This window comes from Hemibagrus wyckioides, linkage group LG10 (genome assembly GCF_019097595.1).
Source record: "Hemibagrus wyckioides isolate EC202008001 linkage group LG10, SWU_Hwy_1.0, whole genome shotgun sequence".
Classification (NCBI taxonomy): Eukaryota; Metazoa; Chordata; class Actinopteri; order Siluriformes; family Bagridae; genus Hemibagrus; species Hemibagrus wyckioides.
In genome coordinates this window covers 20,790,520-20,812,929 of record NC_080719.1, presented here as the reverse complement: position 1 = coordinate 20,812,929, position 22,410 = coordinate 20,790,520, and the positions used below count along the sequence as shown (strand labels likewise).

The 22,410-nt window shown below is 38.3% G+C and overlaps 1 protein-coding gene across 2 annotated transcripts; it reads left to right on the top strand.

The window, feature by feature from the left end:
- The first annotated feature begins 390 nt into the window (after nucleotides 1-390).
- col6a2 (collagen, type VI, alpha 2) lies at nucleotides 391-21,967 on the top strand. Of its 2 annotated transcripts, none has more exons than XM_058401301.1 (28): nucleotides 391-581; nucleotides 7,580-7,669; nucleotides 8,106-8,722; nucleotides 8,880-8,900; nucleotides 9,029-9,094; nucleotides 9,178-9,231; nucleotides 11,465-11,509; nucleotides 11,599-11,625; nucleotides 11,717-11,743; nucleotides 11,870-11,914; nucleotides 12,014-12,067; nucleotides 12,156-12,218; nucleotides 12,299-12,361; nucleotides 12,482-12,535; nucleotides 12,619-12,654; nucleotides 12,747-12,809; nucleotides 12,896-12,958; nucleotides 13,046-13,108; nucleotides 13,356-13,418; nucleotides 13,872-13,922; nucleotides 14,011-14,109; nucleotides 14,238-14,300; nucleotides 15,901-15,936; nucleotides 16,036-16,081; nucleotides 16,177-16,329; nucleotides 16,433-16,888; nucleotides 17,001-17,039; nucleotides 17,499-20,348. In XM_058401301.1, the coding sequence occupies exons 2-28, from the start codon at nucleotides 7,597-7,599 to the stop codon at nucleotides 17,786-17,788; spliced, it is 2,730 nt and encodes a 909-aa protein (XP_058257284.1). In that variant the 5' UTR covers nucleotides 391-581; nucleotides 7,580-7,596; the 3' UTR covers nucleotides 17,789-20,348. The 2 variants fall into 2 exon arrangements, with proteins under 2 accessions (XP_058257284.1, XP_058257283.1); XM_058401300.1 differs by lacking the exon at nucleotides 17,499-20,348 and adding an exon at nucleotides 20,462-21,967 and having other exon boundaries at nucleotides 396-581.
- The last annotated feature ends 443 nt before the right edge of the window (nucleotides 21,968-22,410 follow it).

Sequence of the window (22,410 nt, the reverse complement as noted above, 5' to 3'; positions counted from 1 at the left end):
CCTGTAACTCTTCTGTGCAAAAAAATACAGGCAAAAAATCCTAGTGGGTGGATGTGTTACCTAATAAAGACATACTGCCAAGCTCGTGAGTCTGGCATTTCTTTCAAGGTGTGAAGATGTGAAACTGGGAATCTGGGACTATTGAGGTCTATTAAACAGACGATTTCCGAACTTCTCCAGGGTCCCGCCATCTCAAGCTCTATTCTTCACTAAATAAAAGAGTATGGAATATAAAATGGGAGCGAGTTAATGGTTCGGCTGAGTGGACACACAGCTCCCCCGTGTGTGCACAAGGTTCTCCACCAGAGCGCATAAAGAAGGAGGGAGTTTTAAGGGAGGAGGCGCGCACGAACACACACACACACACACACATACACACAAACACACACACAACACACACACACGCACATACACACACACACTCACTCGCAGTGAGTCCTCTTGTCTTCTGCATAGAGTTCGCTCCCTATTCCAGCTTCACCATTTGTCGGAATGTACGCTCGATAGACTGTATCTTCTAATTATTCCCAGATATCCTGATTGAAGGATTTCTGATCCGTTTGTGGTTGAGGTGAGGTGAGGTGAGTATCCACTTCTTAAAACTCTGCTTTTTCCATGGAGTTCTTACAGGCACGGTGATGGAGAAAAGACTGAAGGAAAAAAAAAAGATATATTGAGCGTTGCTTTATGAGTTTGCAAAACTCGTATTAAAAATTCTCAACAGGTGAGCTGAATGTATAACACATTACTGTTCCCTTTTTGTGCATGATTTACATGGAGTCTGTGAAATGATAGGATTTATAAAATCACAGTGTACTGGATTATAACCGCTAAACGCATAGACAGTCTTTTGCTCAGATGAAGATGATGAAAATAAAGCGCGTCCTCATCATGCATCAAGCAGAATTTCCATGACTAAACTATTCCCAAGGAACCTGGTGAAGATCGGTGAAGTTGGTCTATTGTGCGCAGACTGTGTTAACGCTTTTCCAGATGAGATGGTCAAGCCTCGGCTCTTTGACCGTTTAACTTCAGCCTTGACAGCAGTATTGCGGCTTATAATTAAAGTCTGGTTCAGATCGTACAGTATAAAGAGTTTCAATTGAATAACATTTTAATTTAATTCCTGTTCAGTTTAGTACTAATGAAGTGCAACTTAGGCCCAGTCTCTTCAACTGGACTTTAGAGGTTTAATTTATAGCCTATTGGTCCACTAAAACCAAATAGAAACAATATTGTCCTAATTAAAGCTGTATCAATTCTGAGTGACTATAAATTGCACAAAGTTTCTGGAATGAGGATTGGCTTTAAAGTGATGCAAAATTTGCAGTAAACAACTAAAAACTATCTTAAACAATATAAAACACATAATCCAGTACATTTGGTCATTTGACTGACGCTTTTTCAAACAAGGAAGCAACTTTAATCAATATTTGATGCAAGATACAACTGTCTGTTAAGAGTTTGGCTGAAGGACGCAACCATGGCTGTTTGGCAGGGGTGGGATTACAACTCTGACCTGTAGCTCAAAACCCATCCACAGCTACCTCAGCTAATTTCAGTGTCACCTGTTAGTGTTAGTTAATTCAGTGGAAGAAGTGAGCGAATCAGTGTAAGATAGTTGAGATCATCATTGTGTCCCAGTGGTTAAGGCTTTGCATTACAGCTTAGAAGGCAGTCGGTTCAAATTTCTAGCTCAGTTAAAAGTTGTATAATTCTCAGCCAAATAAGAAAACGTGCTGTACATTATGAGCTATAACATATACTGTAAATATGTTTTATAGTTGTTTAACACAGTTTTTTCACAGCCTACTTCTATGCCATTATATGTGAAGGGATGGCGTTCGCACCCTATGTAGTGAACAATATGTTAATACATTGGCAAATGATTTAATACAAAGCATAAGCCGTGATACAGCGTCCCTGAGGCAGTTGAGAGTTGAGGGCCTTTGTCATCTCTCAAATTCTGACATTCAGTAAAGAAATCACCCAACTTTCCATCCAACATCACATGATTGCAGGCAGTTAAGATGGCCGCCCACTTGTTTTCTGAAGAGGCTTGTGAATTCAGAGGTCAATGTTCTAGATGAAATTGGTGCAAAGCAAAAAAAATAGTCTTTTGTACATCCTTTACTTTCCTTTGAGGAATTTTATTCATGTTTGGTGGCTCTCATATTGCCATATCAAGAGGTCAAAATTGTAAATCCTACAAATAAAACATGTTACAAGCCGAATATTTTGGTGTATTCTGTGTGAGTTGGGGGTTGCAAGTTTTATAAACATTAATAATATGTAAATGTTACACAATTAGCAATGGTGGTCATCATTTTCATGTTATGTTTTGTTATTAGACTAGGTTTTTTTTTGGCTTTATGTGATTCAGATTGTATAACTGTATTCACTGTGTTTGGGAGTACATTTTTTTGGGGTCATTGGCCGTTATTAAACAATGTTGTATATTCAAATTCCACTGACAATTTCCTTATCATCAGGATACTAAGTCAAAGTAGTGTTAGTAGGGTATTTTTAAAAATATATATATATATTATATATATGAAAATATTAGGTTTATTATTTAAGTTTGATTTAATGAATAACTTTGATTTAAGTCTTATTAAATAACAGCAAAATGCATTAAATGTTCACAGAAAAGGAACAGAGCAAGTTTGTTGTTAATGAAATATTTCATATTTCTTCGATATTGTCAGGATTGCAGTATTTTTTTTACAGAGCTGCAATCCCCACAGTAACTAAGGACAGTAACTGTGACATAATTTATCACAATATAAATATTATCAACATATTGCCCAGTCCTGTATGATTACCAGTCTCTGGTCTGGTCAGAGAAAATGGACAGTGAATTTGAGTAATATATAATAATATAGAAAGAAATTAAATTATTTTATCAGATATATATAATTAAATTATCAGAATCAATTATGTTAAAAACTTATATCAGTTATAGTAGACCAAAATTTATCTCATTTATACAACTGAGCATTTGAGGATTAAGGGCCTTGCTGAAGGGCCCAGCAGTGGCAGTTTGGTGGTTCTAGGATTTGAACCTCAAAACCTTCCAATCAACACTTGCCCTCAAGTAGCTAGTATAAGTAATAACAATAAAATCAAATAATATTTATAACTCCAATTAAAACCCAAGGTAAGCTAGTACTTAGGCATGACTCATGGAGCTTAGTATCAACTTGATTTGTTTGACATGGATGTTTATTAGATCATTAGTCTTTCAACATTTATATAGAAAAAAGTGCAGTGTAACTGACCAACATTAGGGGAAAAGGACTGAGAATATTGTTCTGTGTGTTTTTCGTTTTGTATTCTTCTCACATGGTTGTGCATTTGCACTTTACTTATTCTACACATATGTATGTGTTTCAGTATAAACCTGGAGAAACAACATTTCATTCCAATGTAGATTCATGCTCAATTGAGGAACCCACCTGACTTGATTTGACTATTCAGAGACATCTGAGTATCATCATACGTTTTTTAGTCTTCATATCAAGACTAAAATTCGCCATATGTGATCTGTGTTTGATTTGTAAATGATATTTTATAGCATTCATATGAAATAAATAAGTCTTTGCATTGGGTTGTAACATGTTCAGATGGAGTGAAATTTGGCAGAGCTAGAATGGTGTATTTGCTAGATGTTTTTACTAGATAAGTATGATTACTCCTGCATTTCCTTTATCCTCTGGGCCACTCTGTCTAAAGACTGCTGAGCCCCTTTAAGTTGCTCCCTGAAACATTCAACAGCTTATCAGTTGCCCGGTCATTGACAGTTAATTCCATAAAGCAACTGAGAGCCCACAGGGGACAAATGACTGGCCTGGAAACTAAGATTAAATGATATCTAATATTTTGATAGGTTTGTTAAAAGACCATGGTTGCTTGAAAGGAAACACAGACAGTTTATACTGACCAGTGACACATTGAACTCACCAACTTTCACCAGTATGAGAAAAACTTTACTTTTATTGGCCAACCTACAACCTTGGCTACACCTGGATAAATTAAGGCGGGTTAATTTGTTGTATATGAAGAGTTTGTTTAAACACACCATCACTTGCACTGATTTCTGTGACCAATGAACATCAGAACATGAGTGCATGTGGTAAAATGAAGTCCATGGCAGTGAAATGGAAATCGACTCAGTCAGTCAATATAAACAAATGAATGATTTTATCACCACAGGTCTGATATAAAATGTCAGGACTTTGTAGACTTTCAGTGTGAAATAACCTTACACAGAATATTAGTGGTTAAAGATAACACCTTCGGATTTTAGATGTTTATGAACAAGCACTTAGGGCATCTCAAAGAGCAGAAATGGGTTTAATATCAACATTTACTTTGAAGATACTGATATTTGTGTATAATAAAAATAACTGTTTATGGTTATTTGGAACCTTTCTGTGCATAGATTGCCCCTAGTAGAAATACTTATGAAAAACTACAGTGCTGCTGAGCAACCCAAAACAGGCACCCTCTAGTAAAAATAGTTAAAAAGTGTGATTAGGTGAATTGCTGTGAGATCAAATCAACCATTCAGTGAGCTGCCCACTTTTCCTTTAAGAATGTGTGAAATGTGTGCAGTGCTGGTTGTGGCAGCTGGTTGAAAAATAAGTGTGTCTGCAGCTAAGAGCTACATTATAAAAGCTTCTCATGTAAACTGACCTTTAGTAACTACAACTGAGTTGTTTGTTCATGTCTATTAAGGATAAAATAATTGTTTTCAGATATTTAAGTGACATTTCAAATTGTAGTGAATAGGTATTGCATAAGTAGTAAACAACCACAAAACACAATATAAGATATGAGACCAGACTTACAGCCTAGAGGTAAGCATAATACTGTTTTATCCTTTTGTCTGAACTATGAGTGGCTCTCTGGTCTCTTTCCAGCTGTCTAGTTTCCGTGAGTCTGTCCCCACTGTAGCCTCAGCTTCTTATTCTTGGCTGGCAGGAGTAGAAACATATCTGCCTGAAGTTGCAGTGAGATCTAAGATGCTTTTCTGTTTACTATGGATATAAAGTGTGGTTATTTAACTTGCTATGAACTCAGCTAGAGCCTTCGCTAACGAGTCATTTATGCTGCACTCTGATACTTTTTTTAAGAAAACAATCGCACCAGCTCATCTAGCACCAGCAACCATGCCACAAAGTCACTCAGATGTCCGCTGTGGATATCTTGACCTGTATCTGTATGAGTTTATGCATTGTGCTGTTGCCACCTAATTGGCTGATTGAATAATCACATGAATTAAAAGGTGTGGTCAGTGTGGACATCTGTAAAAAAAAAATGTATAATTAAACATATTTAAATGCATTGAACTAAATATATGCACAGGGTATATAGAATTACCCATGAAAAGAGATGGTAATGAGTGCTATTGAATGTAGGAAAGAACATCTTTGTGTGTTATGCTATTGGATTTTTATGCATAGCAGCAAGTAGGACACAACATATAGTGTATTAGATATTCTACACATGCCAATCTTAATTCTTAATTAAAATTTTCATGCTTTTAAATAAAATTCCATACATTTTATAACCCTCTAATGGACTGGTGTCCCAGCAGGAGTAAATTACAGTATACTGTGTACAATATTAATTACATAGTACTGTGCAAAAGTTTTAGGCAGATGTGAAGAAATTCGCACCAATTGCCTTTAAAATGATTGCTTATTACTTCTGATCTCAGTAAAGATGAAGAAGTTTTCATCTTAAAGAGGAGCTCAATTTCTTAACAAATGATGCTAAACAGTGAGGTGTCTGATTTGTGTCAGAGATGTTCGAGTCTGACTGAGGGAAATTTATTGTTTGCCATTGTGTTAGATTCTTTGTCTGGCTTTTAATCAAGCCCTCTTCCTTCTGTTTTCTGCCAACAAAGAGTGTATTTGCATCAGCGTCTGATGTGTATTCACAACAACACACTACTGTCTGTCAGGAAATCTTACTAGCATATGGAGGACAACAGACTGACTGATTTTAGTCTCAGTCTTCTCATATGGGCCAGATGTTCCAGGTGTGTTGAGATGCTGGTGAATAAAATGTAGGCATATATACATGATCCAGTCATGTACTGTGTCTGTAGATGAACTGCAGAGTCAAGGAAGTCTTTGGTGGTCTTTTTTAACTACCCTGAAATGCATCAATAGTCTTCATTACTGTGGATGCTAGAGCAACTGGTCTGTAATCATTCAGGCCACTGACCTTGGGATCATTTAAATGTATATCTGGGTTTTACACCAGTTTTCGTCTATGGCGAAGTCTTGAAGCTAACATGAATAATGCATAGCTCCAGAGACTAATTGGGAATGTGGAAAGGGAAATGTTGGAGGCTTTATAGGAATAGGGAGGGATGACGTGCTGAATAGGGAAGTTTGGCCATGCTCTTAGGGAGGGAGGTGTGGTATACTCTCTCTCCTCTCTATCAAGCATGGCAACACTGACCAAACACGGGCGGCTGTGAGTTCGAGCATTCGGAAGTGGGTGGATGCTGCTTTACTCCACATGTGTTACGCTACCCTCTGACTGTGCATGAGCAGCGTTTTCAGTATGTTGGCATCAAATGCTTTGGAGGAAGAACGTGATAGCCTTCACCCTCGCTGGTTTGTACCTGCTGTGTGATATGGGGGACTTTCCTGATGGGTGGGATTTGGGCACTAAATTAGGTAGAAAATCAGGAAGGTTAGAGGTATTTAGGTAGAGACAATTGTACAGGTGTTTGTTTTGTAGGTATAATATATCGAAGGCCTTTACAGACACAGCAGCAGTCTCTGTTTATCTGAGTACCTCCTTTGGTTGATCTGAATTTTTTCTTTGGGTTTTGGTTTGTTTGTAGAAGAAGATGTCTGTTTTATCAGTTCTGAAGTGGCGTCATAAATTCCTGAGTTAAAAAGCCTCCTTCCACAAAGCACAAAACAAGAATAGCTTGGGTGCATCTATAACTCAGAATTCTTTCATGTTTTTGACCTCATTCATGTTTATATGTCCATATAATTTCCCACTATAGAAACCCGATTCTCAAGACACGTAAAAACATCTGGGATAAACATGGGACATAGTAGTTACTGACGAGAAGCAGTTTTTTCTGACCAAACTTACTATGTTAATGTCACTGGCTGCATGACTAACCAGATAAATGCCAATTACAAATAAAAGATAGTTAGTCCATGTGAAATGACTGATGCAACAGATTGGGGGTTGGTGACCCCAAGAAGGTCTCAACACTGAGACCTTTTCCTATTCTTACTTAATTTGCTTAATATTGAATTACTTTAATTAGGCTTAAGACACAGTACAGAAAAGCCTTGAGATTTTAATAGAACTGATGCAGGAAGGGTTTTCCCTAAAGTTTGCCAGTGCCTCTTGAAGATTAGCTCTTCTAATCTCCTGTCTAATATACATAGTCTGCTACTGATGTGGAAAATGTGATTTTGATGCAAGGAAATCATTTTATTCAGGAAACCAGATTTGTTTAATTTTAAAGGCGTTTAAACTTTGTGTTTAAACTGTGAAGCTATAGTGTCCCTGATCGTGTGTTTTCCTTCAGGAACGTGGACGAGAAGGATGATGCTGTTTAAAGCGATTATCCTGTGCTTACTGTACATGGCGTCAGTTGGCCAGGCAGCGGAATGTGTCAGTAAGTGTTGCCCATTTCATGGATCACTCCACTGCTTCAATGCCGTTTTATGTGTTACAGCAAATTTATCAGTTGAGCATGAAATACATTTTTGATGGTTTCAGTTTCACTTATTAAGAATTATTTTGCTGTCCTTAAATTTGCTCTAATCTGTGGCAACAACTCTAATATACTGTTTAATACAGTTACATAAATATACAGTTAAAATACAGAAATAATTAAAGGTTTTAGAAGGATTTTCATATATATGAACTATAAAATAATAGTAATATACAAACTTTATTACAAATAACTACAGTAATATATATTTGTAATAAGTTAATACAGTTTTTATGATATTAATATTTCTTGTAAAGTATTATGAAGTATTATGAGGTTTTCTTGCCTAACAAGAGTCATTTTAATGATACCACATTGCTTGTGCTGTATTCTTCAGAAATAGAAGAATGCCCCATAGACCTGTATTTCGTTATCGATACATCGGAGACCATTGCTCTCCAGGAGTCTCCACCAGGTAGCCTGGTTTACAGTGTCACAAATTTCACCAAGAAATTTGTTGAAAAGCTAGAAGACGTAGAGTACAGGGGCAAGGTGAAGATTACCTGGGCTGTGGGTGGACTGCACTTTTCCATGACACAGCCGATCATTAGCAAACTCACCACCAAGGAGGACTTCATCAAGAAATTAGGGATCGATTACTTAGGCAAGGGCACCTTCACTGACTGTGCCATCCAGAAAATGAGTGAGGAGATTATGATTAAAAATTTGGATCCTCCGAGCACCGCCAAGGCACAGCGCTTCGCAGTCGTCATCACAGACGGCCATGTGACTGGGAACCCCTGTGGCGGCATCAAAGTGGCAGCCGAGCGGGCTCGGGATAAGGGCATTAAGATATTTTCCATAGCATCATCCAACAGCCTAGAGGAACTAGGCCTCAGAGAAATTGCTAATTCTCCTGTCGGGGTTTACCGCAGCAACTACATGGCTGTCGATCTCTCCAAAGGACGACCTGAGATTTTAACCGAACATATTGACCGCATTTACAACACAATGGTAATGCCTTGCTTCATACTCTGGCTTGCTTTGTTCTAGCTTCTCTCTTAAACTGAATTGAATTCAGTTTGGTCATGTTTTCTTTTGTGTGTACTTTGTGATTTGAGTGTGTGTAAATGACTCGTTTTAATCTGCCTCCCTTTTTGTTGTTCTCCAGCGGCATCTAGCTTATCAAGAGGTAAGATCCCTTGAGTCGCTTCACTTATAATATACCAAAACCATCATATGCTCTCTAACTGTAATGGACTGTTGAACAAATGAATGAACGTTCAACTTATTTTACATTTAATTGTGTTTTTCTGACAGTGCTACAGTATAAAATGCGAGCCATCTCCTGGACCCGATGGTCCCCCTGGTCCAAGGGGACAGAAAGTAAGTTGGGACGTCATCACATTCACTGCATTTAATTGCTTTTAATATAAATATGTTCTTTAATTCTTTAATGCTGATTACAGGGTGCCAAAGGAGAAAGTGGTACTACAGGTCCCAAAGGTGACAGAGGCCCTAAAGTGAGTACAAATTATAAAGGCATTTCAGGAAATGTTAAAGCCAAATACATTCACATAAAACATAATAAAATGGTCTGTTTAAACGGAAAGGAAAATCCTAAATCAACAGAATGTACAACAAACAGTATGGGTGTGTGTGGCTAGTATACAGCAGATATGTTCACCTGTCACATTCTCAAGTATTACATTGACAAGTTTAAGTTAACGCTAAATTCAGTATAAACATTTCATTAGACTTTGGCATATCATTTCGAGGAAATGCACTGCAGTACATAAAGGGTATAAGGTAGAGCATTTCTCAAGTTTAATGTTAAAACTTATCCTTATATATAAAACTTATTATTATACATTTCAGTAATTATATGTACTTTCTTTATTATACAATTCTATGCTGCAAGCATTTTAACTGTTTAAAATGAACCGGTTACTGTCTATATATATATATATATATATATATATATATATATATATATATATAAAGGAATACTTTTTAATCAGAGTATATCAAGTCAATTAAACTCCTGGGATATTGATCTGGTCAGTTAAGTAGCAGAGGGGGTTGTTCATCAGTTTCAGCTGCTTTGGTGTGAATGAAATGAGGGCAACAATGAGACGTCCTCCAAAACAGCAATGGTTTTACAGGTGGAGGCCACTGACATTTTTTTCCCTACTCATCTTTTCTGACTGTTTTTCACTAGTTTTGCATTTGGCTAGGGTCAATGTCACTACTGGTAGCATGAGGCACTACCTGGACCCTACAGAGGTTGGACAGGCAGTCCAACTCCTCCGCCTATATGTGGCATTGCCAGAAGGTTCGATGTGTCTCCCAGCATGATCTCAAGAGCATGAGGGCTGTAGAAGGTCCTTAAACCATCAGCAGGACCGGTATCTGCTTCTTTGTGCAAGGAGGAACAGGAGGAGCACTGCCAGAGCCCTACAAAATGACCTCCAGCAGGCCACTGGTGTGAATGTCTCTGACCAATTAGAAACAGACTTTAGGGTGGCCTGAGCGTCCACTAGTGGGCCCTGTGCTCACTGCTCAGCACCATGGAGCTGGATTGGCATTTGCCACTGGCGCCCTGTGCTTTTTACAGATGAGAACAGGTTCACCCTGAGCACATGTGACAGACATGAAAGGGTCTGGAGAAGCCGTGGAGAACGTCAGGCTGCCTGTAACATCATTCAGCATGACCGGTTTGGTGGTGGGTCGGTGATGGTCTGGGTAGGCATATCCATCGAGGTACATACAGACCTCTACAGGCAAGACAATGGCACCCTGACTGCCACTAGGTATCGGGATGAAATCCTTGGACCCACTGTCAGACCCTACGCTGGTGCAGTGGGTTCTGGGTTCCTCTTGGTGCACAACAATGCCCGGCCTCATGTGGTGAGAGTATGCAGGCAGTTCCTGGAGGATGAAGGAATTGATACCATTGAATGCCCCGCATGCTCACGTGACCTAAATCCAATAGAACACCTCTGGGATGTTTCAGTCCATGTGATGCCTCTAGGTTGCACCTCAGATTGTCCAGGAGCTCAGTGATGCCCTGTTCCAGATCTGGGAGGAAATACCCCAGGACACCATCCTTTCCTCATTAGGAGCATGCTCCAACGTTGTCAGTTGCTGCAATGAAATTTCAGCAAAATGGACTAGCCTGCTGCATCATTTTTCACTTGGTTTCTTTGAATTCAGCCCTCTGCAGGTTGATAATTTTCATTTCCATCAAACGGTGGGGCATCCCTTCATTCCTAACACATTACCCAGTCCATATCAATATAGATATCCGGCGTGAGATCTGATGTGTTTTCAAAGTGTTCCTTTAATTTTTTTTGTGAAAATTGGTTTATATTAACTGGCTCAGTGAAAATCTCATTTCATGCATAGTTACATTTTACGCTTGTGCTTTTTGACAGATTCAGTAGTATATTCGAATAGCTGATAAACAAGAACTTAGTATTTAATTGTATATTTAATTTACTAATTACTTATTTTTCAATTGAATATTTTTTCAATTAAATTTTCTCGAGTTAGATTTTCTAATTTCAGTGAGGAACATATTCTAACTTTACTCAGGACTTGGGAACTCAAGTGTTTGCTTCCTGCTTACAAAACAATTCCTCTAAAATTATAATTAAACCTGGGGAAAGCAGGACTGCAAGTTGATCATTGTAATGAACATCAACCAACAGCACTGTGATGCAAAGTTTCATTTTATTCTGTCTTCACTTACAGGGTGATCCTGGTATTGAAGGTCCTATTGGTTACCCTGGACCAAAAGTAAGTATTTCATAATATCCATTCAGAGTTTTTAGTGTCTATTCCAGTTATTATACCTGCCTGACATTTTTGATTTTCTGCTGTTTTAGGGAGATCGTGGTTCCAAAGGTGAAAAGGTAGGGTTTTTTTTACATGGCATATAAAAACTAAATTAATTTAATATTTAATGTAATTACTTAATTAATTATTTCATACTTTTTATTATAGGGAGAAATCGGCTCACAAGGAAGGAAGGTAAGGTCATACACCATTTTGTCTTTGTAGCTCATACTTTTAATACAGATAAAACACTCAAATTATAAATTCTGGCACTTTTCAATAAATATCAAGTAATATAATAAGACTTCTCTTGTTTTCTAGGGAGTTGAAGGAATTCCTGGACGCAATGGCACTGATGGTCAGAAGGTAAGAGAAGGAGATTGAAATGGATGAAACTTGATATTTCAACAGCTACAAAATAAATAACTCATGAATTAAAAAAAACAATCATAATCATTTTTGCAGGGCAAAATTGGCCGCATTGGGGCTCCTGGCTGTAAAGGTGAACCAGGTGAAATGGTATGTGTGTGATGTTCCTTGTGTAAGCAGAAAGCAGACAGAATCTGTGTATTTACTGTGTGATTATAGATATGTACTCTGTTAACAGGGTCCTAATGGTTATGCTGGAGATGTAGGAGAGAGTGGCCCAAAAGGAGATCCTGGAGAGAAGGTATTAGAATAATTTGACAGAAAAAAATGAAGTTTTTGTACTTTTACTGTGCAGTGATCTGAAATCACTTTTCTTTCTAGGGAGATCCCGGTCGAGCTGGGAAAGACGGGCCACCTGGTCCACCAGGAGAACCTGGTCCCAAGGTACTCCAAATAAGTTTAAGAGAGGAGTAAATTAAATTACTTAATTAATTAATTAATTAATTAATAATAATGGTAAAAAAAATATTATTATTATTATATTAATCATAAAACTTTCTGCAGGGTGAGAGAGGTAGTCCAGGCACACCGGGTGTCCCTGGGCAGAAGGGCCCTAAAGTTAGTATTTCTGTATTTTTTCCTGCTATTTTATTTATGTTAGGAAATTTTCCTACTTGTAACGCTTTCATTTTGATTTTCAGGGTGGGGATGGAGGGCCTGGCCCTAAAGGCGACCCTGTAAGTGAAATCATGTATATTGCTACATATCTCTACCCACTGCGATGTGGAGATACAAAACTGAAAGCTCATTGTTTCTTTTGTCTCATTAGGGAAGAAGAGGAGACCCTGGACCAAAGGGAGGCCAGGGACCAGATGGGTCAAAAGGAGAAAAGGTAGGAGCTGATTGGTTTATTCCTGTACATAAGGGCGATTATATTGCCTCAGCAACTAATTAAATGAGAAATGTTATGTTTTTCAGGGTGAACCAGGACCTGAAGGTTTAAGAGGGCTTCCAGGTGAAGCTGGCAGTAAAGGAACCAAGGTAATTGTTATAATAACAATGATTTATTATTATTACAAGAATTATTAATGCATCCAGAGATTAAGTATATATTTTCTGAATGTTTAGGGAGATCCAGGACTTCCAGGACCAAGAGGTCCACCAGGACAAACAGGAGAGCCAGGAAGAAATGTAAGACCACAGCACAACACAATGTACTGTGTAACACTGCAGTGAGATGGTGAATGTGAACAGCTCCAAAAACATTTTTTTATATATTCATATGATTTATAAACTTTCTGGTTTTGTATTTTGTATTACATTTTGTTGTTATTCCATTTTGGACCTTATATTGAATGAGTTTGTTTAAATTGTTAAAATATTATGTCATGTCATATTAAAATATTAAGAAATCTTAAATGGTCCTTCTTTGTGGTAGGGAAGCCGTGGTGACCCTGGTGATTCTGGCCCAAGAGGTGACCCAGGACCCCCGGGAGCAAACGTATGTCCAACGTTCCAGCAAATCTCAAAATATTCTCAGGCTAGAGAAAAATAAACAGTTATATAAAGAAACAACATGGAGTGCTTTGCATAGAATTTAGATCCAGTGAACAAACTGAGCAAACGGAAAAAGGGCAAGAAACATGGGCCATGCATATATTTTTTGGTTGTCGTTTCATTTGTTTCTAGATGAATTTAATAAAAAATATTAAGAAAGACACAAGGCACAAGGCAGACACAAAAAAGGATGCACATATAGCAGCATAATCATACCTCAACTTTTTGTTCAGCACATACTATTTTGAATAAGAGCAGCTTTTATTGACTCCCTGTGTGTAGATTTCTGAATGAACATGCTTAGATTATTTTTGCTCATTTGCTAGCTATGCCTTCTTTGCTTCTGTTATTATCATACTACTGATTTAAGTGCATTTTATTCTCTCTTATTCCACAGGGTGACAGAGGCAGACAAGGATTCAGCTATCCTGGACAAAGAGGAGAACCGGTATGGTAACTCATTTGCTTCAGTATGTCAAATTTATTTCACTTTATATGAAGCCATTCTTGCAACTTTGTTAATATCTTTTTTGCAGGGTACACAAGGAGATAAAGGTAGACCTGGAGCTCGGGGAGCCAGAGGAGACTGCGGTCAAAAGGGAGAGCCGGGACAGAAAGGAGTACCAGGAGAGAGTGTGAGCAAACATTAAATCTACTACATTTATTTTCTTCCAGTGTTCATATCATAGAGGCTGACCACTAGAATAGCCATGTACTATGGAGTTACTGTGTATGTGAAGAATAAGGATGTTCTTTATGTTAGGGAGAATCTGGACCTCAAGGAGAGCCTGGACAAAGAGGGCCTAATGGAGAACCAGGCAGAGATGTAAGTAGATCCACAAAACTATGTTTGGAAAATATGAATTATAAAAACGCTTGATTCAATTCAATTTACTTGTATAGCGTTTCTAACAATGGACATTGTCTCAAAGCAGCTTTACAGAAGTAAAAATGATAAAGATTAAAAGTTAAGTTATTATTTATCCCTAACAATTATCCCTAATGAGCAAGCCTGAGGCGAAGGTGGCAAGTAAAAAAAAGATGATATGTACCTTGAGAGGAACCAGGATCAGAAGGGAACCTGATCCTCATTTGGGTGATGCTAGGCAGTAAATAATGTAAATGTTGATAATGTCCTTTCTAAAACATCAACTAAGAGATCTTGAGGGACTTGTAGGTTGGTGTAGTTTCTCAGCTCTTTATTGACTTAGCACTAATTCCTTCCGGCCAAAAGCCGACTGAGGCTCAAAGATAGTCTCCAAGTGGTACTATCTACAGCAGTCCCCTGGGTCATGGGCTGTCCACGTAGATCTATCCACAGCATCAGTGACCACCACCAGGTGATGAGACTCCAACCAGGGGTAGAGCGTCTGAATGAATCAGGCAGGTCCAGAAAGAAGAAGTGGCCGCACTGAAAACTCAGAACACTGAGAGGTCTGGAGTGGGATGTATAGCTTGACAGTGACAGACAGAGAGAGAAAAGAGAGATATAAAAAGAAATTATACAGGCACAATACACGGTCTATTTTTATTAGGAGCAACTGTACACCTGGGAAGTGGTAGCTTAGTAGGTAAGACATTGGACTACTGATCAAAAGGTTGTGAGTTCACATTCCCACTGCCAAGCTTGTTTCCCTTAAGAAAGGCCCTTAACCCTCAACTGCTCAGTTGTATAAATTAGATAAATGTAAGTCACTCCGGATAAGGGCACGCTTGAAATTTTGTGAATGTAAATGTAAATACTTATTCATGTAGTCATGCAATCAAGTGCCAGCACTGACCCTTTGTCCACTGTAGCCACAGATCCCTGTTCAAGGCAAATAGCAGTGGAACCTAATGTGGTTTTCAGTATTGTAGTTCACCTGCCTCAATGTAGTAATGTAGTTCACCTGCCTCAATGATGCTGGTTTCTGCTGGTGGATATCTAGTGTTTACGTAGCCTTGAAGTCATCTCGAACCAGTCTGGCTCTGACCTCCCTCATCAACAAGACTTACAGAACTGCTGCTTCCTGGATGCTTTTAGTTTTTACAACATTTTTGCAAGATATCTGAAATACTCAATGCAGTCTGTCTGGCACTGACAGTCATGTCATGATTTCATGGTTGTCCGAGTGTTGTCACTCTTTTCCCCCATTCTGTTGTTCAAGATGAACATTAACTGAAGCTTTTGGCCCGTGTCATTGCTGCCATTTGACTGGCTGATTACGTCTTTATGCTGGTGTTCAAGTTTTTCTACTAAAGTGGTTCTTGAGTATATGCCATTGAGACTATTATAAACAGGACAAAGCAGTTACTGAAGAAGAAGAAGAAGAAGAAGAAGAAGAAGAAGAAGAAAGAGAAAATCTAAAAAAAAAAAAAGAAAATATATGAGGATAAACTAAAGACTTTCTGGCTTTGTACTTAGAACTCAACCTTTTTTTTGGCAGGGTGATCCCGGTCCAGAGGGAGACCCAGGCCTTACTGTAAGTAAAGTCCAAGAATCTTTATTTTTTCTGGATTTATCTTTCGCTGGCATTATTTAGTGGTTTGATTTAGTAATGGATTATCTTTCACCTAATCAGGAATGTGATATCATGAACTATATTAGAGAGACCTGTGGATGTTGTGGTAAGTGACATTTCCTGTGTCGGACTAGTTGAAATAAAATGCTTTATCTTTCGGTTACTTACTCTTTTCTCTCTCTCTCCTCTGTGCTGTTTCAGATTGTGAGAAGAGGTGTGGAGCACTGGATATCGTATTTGTGATTGACAGTTCTGAGAGTGTGGGACTAACAAACTTCACATTGGAGAAAAACTTTGTAATCAACACCATCAACCGACTGGGCTCAATGGCTAAGGACCCTCACTCAGAGACAGGCAAGCACAAATTAACACCTACACCTTTCATCATCAAGAAGTAAATGAAGATACTGTTTGTGTTCTGGCATTAATGCCAATGATGTGCTGCCTTTTCTTGCAGGAACACGTGTTGGTGTGGTCCAGTACAGTCACAGTGGAACCTTCCAGGCCATCCAGCTAAATGACTCCAAGATCGATTCCCTTTCAGCCTTCAAAGATGCAGTGAAGAATCTGGAGTGGATTGCTGGAGGCACATGGACTCCGTCTGCTCTGAAATTTGCCTATGACAACCTGATTCGTGATAGTCGACGTGCCAAGGCTAAAGTGACCGTGGTGGTGATCACCGATGGTCGTTTTGATCCCCGGGATCAAGACGCATTGCTAAGTTACCTCTGCCAGGATAGCAGCGTTGATGTAAATGCCATTGGTGTTGGAGACATGTTTGAAAAGGAAGAAGAATCTGAGAGTTTGAAGTCCATTGCCTGTGACAAGCAAGATCGAGTAATGGGCATGAGGCGGTTTGCTGACCTGGTGGCAGAGGAATTCATTGACAGAATTGAGACTGTTCTTTGTCCAAGTAAGTTGTCCACCTGCATATATATGCAACCTCATCTCCATTATATAACATTTTTAACATTTCAGCTGTACCTTATATGAGGAAATACATCACTTCCTTTTTATTGTTTTAGACCCAGTGATTGTCTGCCCTGACCTTCCATGCAAATCTGGTAAGATTCGATTCATTTTTAACAGGGTCCCTGGAAAAACTCTACTGTCTGTCATTTGTCTGTCAAACGCATGAAATTCATGATATAATTATTGAGTGGTAATTCAACACCATTAACATAAAGGGGGGCAATAATATTAGAAATGATATAAGCAGAAATAATACTAAAAATGACTAAATTACTAAAAAAAAAAATTTTCCTAAATGCAAATCTCAAACATTTCTCAGGATCAAAATAACAAATTAGCTTCCACAAACAGCCACTATACCAATGTCAATGCCCATAAAACTAATAAATGGCTCTTTAAAAAAAGCATAAAATGCTTTATGAAATTTGCACCTTTGATAAAAATTTTCAATAATTTAACCAGTCAGTCCAAGCATAGTTTGCACTGTGCTCTGTGAGCGGAGCCAGTCGCTTGGAGACTCCTAAAACTATTGTCTCGCTGCTCACTTGCAGATGTGTCATCTCATTGGAATGGGTACCCCAAACATGGATTCATTGCAGAGGAAGGGAACGTTCTCCCAACTACTGTCCCAAACATCTCAAACTTACTCAACTCTCTGCAGGAGGTCAAGACCCCCGATGCCTACACCAGGGCTGTAGCCACAATGGCCTACACAGCCCAGAGAGCCAAGTTCGCCAACGGGACAGAGAAACAGCAGTGGACTAATTTGTTCATTGACTCTTTCAGAGTTGTCTATGGCGATCTCCTGGGTGACCCTAACAAAGCCTTGGGGTTGTGTTAGGCAATGTCAGCTCATTATTTGGCCAAACTGGGCTGTCAGAACGTGGCTATGGCTATATATTTTTGGTGGTGAAAACTGGTTGCTCTTGGCCTCGCTGTAGGATTATGTGAAAAGAAAATGAAATTGTAATCACTAAAACCTCTAAAGCTTGCTGAACTAACATTAATTTGAGACAGCTCTATTCAGGGCTAAAATATAACACTAATGCACAATGACCAGTTAGGCGGTCAGTGATGCTAAGCATGATAATGTCCTAACTTTTTAACTTAGAGGACTGATGATTATTCAGACGGAAGCCTTTTTCTCCTGACCTCAGTGCCTGCTGCTTTTTTATATATACTATATACTTGAACAAGGCTAAGAGATAGAATTGAGGTATCCTGACAGACTGTGAGTTATTTTCTTGCCTGCACAACTTATTGTTATTAGCCTGGGCTAAGCTGCTTAAACCCTCAGGATTTGGGAGGCGTTTTGGCTCTGCAGAGAGATATATTCGGTAGTTTTAGATGATCAGCTGAGATATCGGCGCGATAAGCAAAACTCATGATATGTGTAAATATTGCATTTTGAGTAAACCACATTGGGACTTTCTGATAAAGTTTTGCACTTTGCACATTACCGATGTTTAGGCTTTATTTCCTCTACGGCCTACGCATTATAATAGAATACATGTTTTACTTGATTAAATGCAAACCTCACTGCCAGTTCCATTCATACAGTAATTCAGTTTTATTTTACTTTAATTTCGGGTTAAAAATTTAAGTTACTGTAGAGTACAGTAGGATTAAAGATTTAAAGCTTTTATTAAGCTATTATTGCATGACATACAAAGCACATGAACCTGGAAAATACCAAAAATAACCCAGTAGCTCTGACTTCTTTTTAGCTATAGGGCAAGTTTAACATTTTACGATATAAAGAACATGGGGAATAAACTCTATGTATGACTAGTGTCAAAATCTGAGTTGAGAATAAGTTGAGAATACAAAATGCTGCATCGTTGTTATATGTATTATTGCTATGTGCAATTAGAAAAAGCTCCAGGACTGCAAGATCATATATAATAAATATATACTGCAAACAAACCAAGTTTTTCATTTAAGTTATTGTCTGTAGCTAAGGCTCTTTTATTTTAGATTATACAAGCTACAGATTATACAACAACATCCGATATATTCATGCAATACTTTATGTTTATTTTAACCGATCCATGATCACTGTTCTGATGCTGTATTAGAGTCGCATGGCTCAGCACATGCAAAAAGGATCTGCAGGTATTAGTTTGTTATTGTAGCTGGTTTGCACATAAAACTAGCATTGAATGTGTTATTTGTTGTGGCATGTAATAGTCTGTTACACAGGACCGAATCACTTGCTACCCACATTTGAACAGAATTCATAATTTTATGTTGTTTTTTTCAAAGTAGCTACAAATTCCAGCATGCAACATGGCAACCCGTGTTCAACCTCGGGGAATGTGTACTGATAAACCAATCCAGATCTCTAAAAGAGATCCATCACTCTGAGATCTCTGAGTTGATATATTTTCTCTGAAATAGATCACAGCAATATTGTGATAATATTGTGAAAAATCATAGTGATTTTTCAGAACTTTACCAGCCAACAGAAAATGACTGCTTTTAAAGCACTTTTATGGGAGGGGTAATTCTGGTCCCTGTCTCTATAGTGCACATTTCATCTCAGCTAAGTAGCTAACTATCAGTAAAATGGCTAAAATGCATGCTAACGCAAGAGTTAACATGCTTAGCTTGCTACTTAACTAACATACCTGAATCATATTGCTTTAACAACCCTACATACTGTAGCACCACATATAATTGACCAATTATTGACATATTTAGCTATCTAACATTTAGCTATCTAACATCTGGCTGGGCCTCGGCTTTCAGCGTAACAGTGTCCATTGAACTACATAGCATCAAGGAAGATGCTAAAGAAAAGGAAAATTCTTTCTGTATTTAATATAAAACAGAGAGCAGAGAAGCTCCATCTACGGAAACAAAAGGAGCCGAACTGAGGTAGGACAACTAGTTAAAGTCTTCACTCGTGTGACTACTAGTACGATGTCTAGTAAGGTCGTTAATACAAGATAATTAATCATGTAACATTGCTAGCTAACATTATGGTAGCTACTTGTGTTGTTGCTAACATCAGTTATTTGGCTCAGTGTCTTTTTTTGTAACGCTTGCTTCCTGTTGCTCTTCTCGCTAGCACAGTGCTTCTTCTGTATTTTCTGGCTTGAACATAGATAGTTGGACATCAACCAATTTACAAAGCAAAGTGATTGCTTAGCTGTAGCCAACTAGCTATGTTGATGTCGCATCCCTGAATATACCGCTATCTATTTTGTGATGCATTTCCTGTGTCCGTCATTCCACCGTTTCCCCTCATACACCAATATCCATTGTAGTTTTTCAAATGTTTTTAAGATATGTATTAGGAGTGGGTTTCCTCAGCAGTGAAACCAGGAAATCTCACTGCAGAGCCCACTGCGTCATCGCTATAAGACGCAAGTAGGCAGGTTTACAGCAGATATATCGAAGGTTACCAGGTTTATTTTTTTTTTGCCTGGAGTGTACCTTAATGGCAGCAAAGACAGAGATTTTATGAGTTGTTAATCTGTGATCAATATTTTGTATTTCTCTCCAACAGAGCCAGCAGTAGCCAGTTGCGTTCAGCGGCCTGTTGATCTAGTGTTCTTGGTGGATGGTTCTGAACGCCTGGGCTCGGATAACTTCCAGAGCATGCGTGAGTTTGTGGATAACGTGGCTCACAGGCTGACCTTGGCTCAGAATGCCAGGGACAGAAGTAATGTCCGCATGGCTCTGCTACAGTACGGGGGTGAAAACCGTCAGGATATAGTCTTCAAACTTACCCACAATATAAGTGTCATCACTGGGAGCCTGTCGAACATGAGGTACATGGATGCATCTTCCAACGTGGGCAGTGCCATTATTTATGCCATCAACAACATCCTTCAGAGCGGAAACACCCGCTTGGTTCGTAGCAACGCTGAAATCGCCTTTGTCTTTATCACTGATGGAATCACCGACAAGAAGAATCTGGAGGAAGGTATAAACTCCATGCGCCGGGCAGAGGGTGTGCCCATTGTCATCGCCATGGGCAAAGATGAAGCTATTGACGAGGAAGTGCTGACAAAGCTCGCTCTGGGAGACCAGACAGCTATTTTCAGAGGAAAGGATTACTCCCAACTGTCCAAAACCAGCTTCTTTGAACGTTTCATTCGATGGGTCTGCTGAGGGAGATGGGGTTTTTCTGAAGTGCACACTAATGTAAGGGGGGAACTGGTGTGTTATTGCAGTCAGCTTGGTCATTAGGGTCATTATCTGAATTTGAAATATGTATCTTTCATATATGGTTTTAAATTAGATTTTTTTTTAAAGCTGACTCTCTCTTCAGGTTCACTAGAAAAATATCTGTGGGTTGCACCTTCATTATCATGTTCACTCCATATTGTACCCATGGATTTGGGAGAAAGGAAAACACTAGAGTAAAGTTAAATAACACTTAAAAGATTACTGACTGAATGTTTAAACTACAAAATGCCGTTGTGTTCTTTTGGTAAATTTCTGTATTTTTAACTGAATTACCTGAACTGTTTTGTATACACACTAAGGTGCTAAACTAGAGCAAGACTGGAGTTTTTCCTGAATATCTAGGCAAGACATGTCTATTAGATGTTATATATCACCAGAAATTATTCAGGGTTTAATTTAGCCATTTTGCTAAAATACTCATTGTCAGTCCTAGTCAGGTTTAATGTCAGACTTCACGATACAATTCACGAAGTCTTAGCTTTGTCATCATGGTTTTACATCCTTAACACAGGGAACCAGTCACATAACAGCTTCTTCTTTGAGTCACAGACAAAAAATAATCTGTAATTAATCCGAGTGCACTTCTGCTTGGCAATGTGTTTCAAGTTAAACTTTCATATTAAATGACTATTAACAGTATGTTCATGTACTTAGTTATAAACAACAGAATGACCACAATTGATGCTGTAATTAGATGTAGTCACAAAATTTGCTCATTCCATGAAGATGACATCAACATTTTGTAGACACTTGAAGGATGAAATCCATTACTTTTTTGTAAACTTCAGTGTTAGTACAATAAATCAGGTTGTAAACTGAATTTATGTTTCTGTGGTTGTTTTTATTGCTATTAACATAACATACATAACCTAAAATTAGAAACCCAAGAAATTCAAGGTTTCTATTTGGCACATAGACAGTTATATGCAGTATACAACTTATAGTGAAATGAAAAATATTTACACCAAGTCATGTTTTTTGTAGAAACACCATACATTACACACATAATCACACACTCATTTAAATGCAGCCCATTCTCTTAACTCATGCTGACTTGTGCAGAAATTTGCAAAAAAAAAAAGGGGCAAAAATAAAGAGCTTTTAAAATACAGTAAACTAAACACAACCTAAAGTAATGATAGTTTAGTTCACATCAATAATTCTAACTCTTAATAGACTATTTTCCTTCACTGTTGACCCTTTTTTTTGGGAACAACTACGTCTTATAGCGAATACCAGTGAAATCATATCCATGGAACTGAA

Excerpts from the sequence above, each read along its gene's own strand:
- col6a2 (XM_058401300.1), top strand. The coding sequence starts at position 7,597 with ATGATGCTGTTTAAAGCGATTATCCTGTGCTTACTGTACATGGCGTCA. Across the intron at positions 9,232-11,464 it reads AAGGTGACAGAGGCCCTAAA|GGTGATCCTGGTATTGAAGG; the intron begins GTGAGTACAAAT and ends CTTCACTTACAG. Across the intron at positions 17,040-20,461 it reads TGACCTTCCATGCAAATCTG|AGCCAGCAGTAGCCAGTTGC; the intron begins GTAAGATTCGAT and ends TCTCTCCAACAG.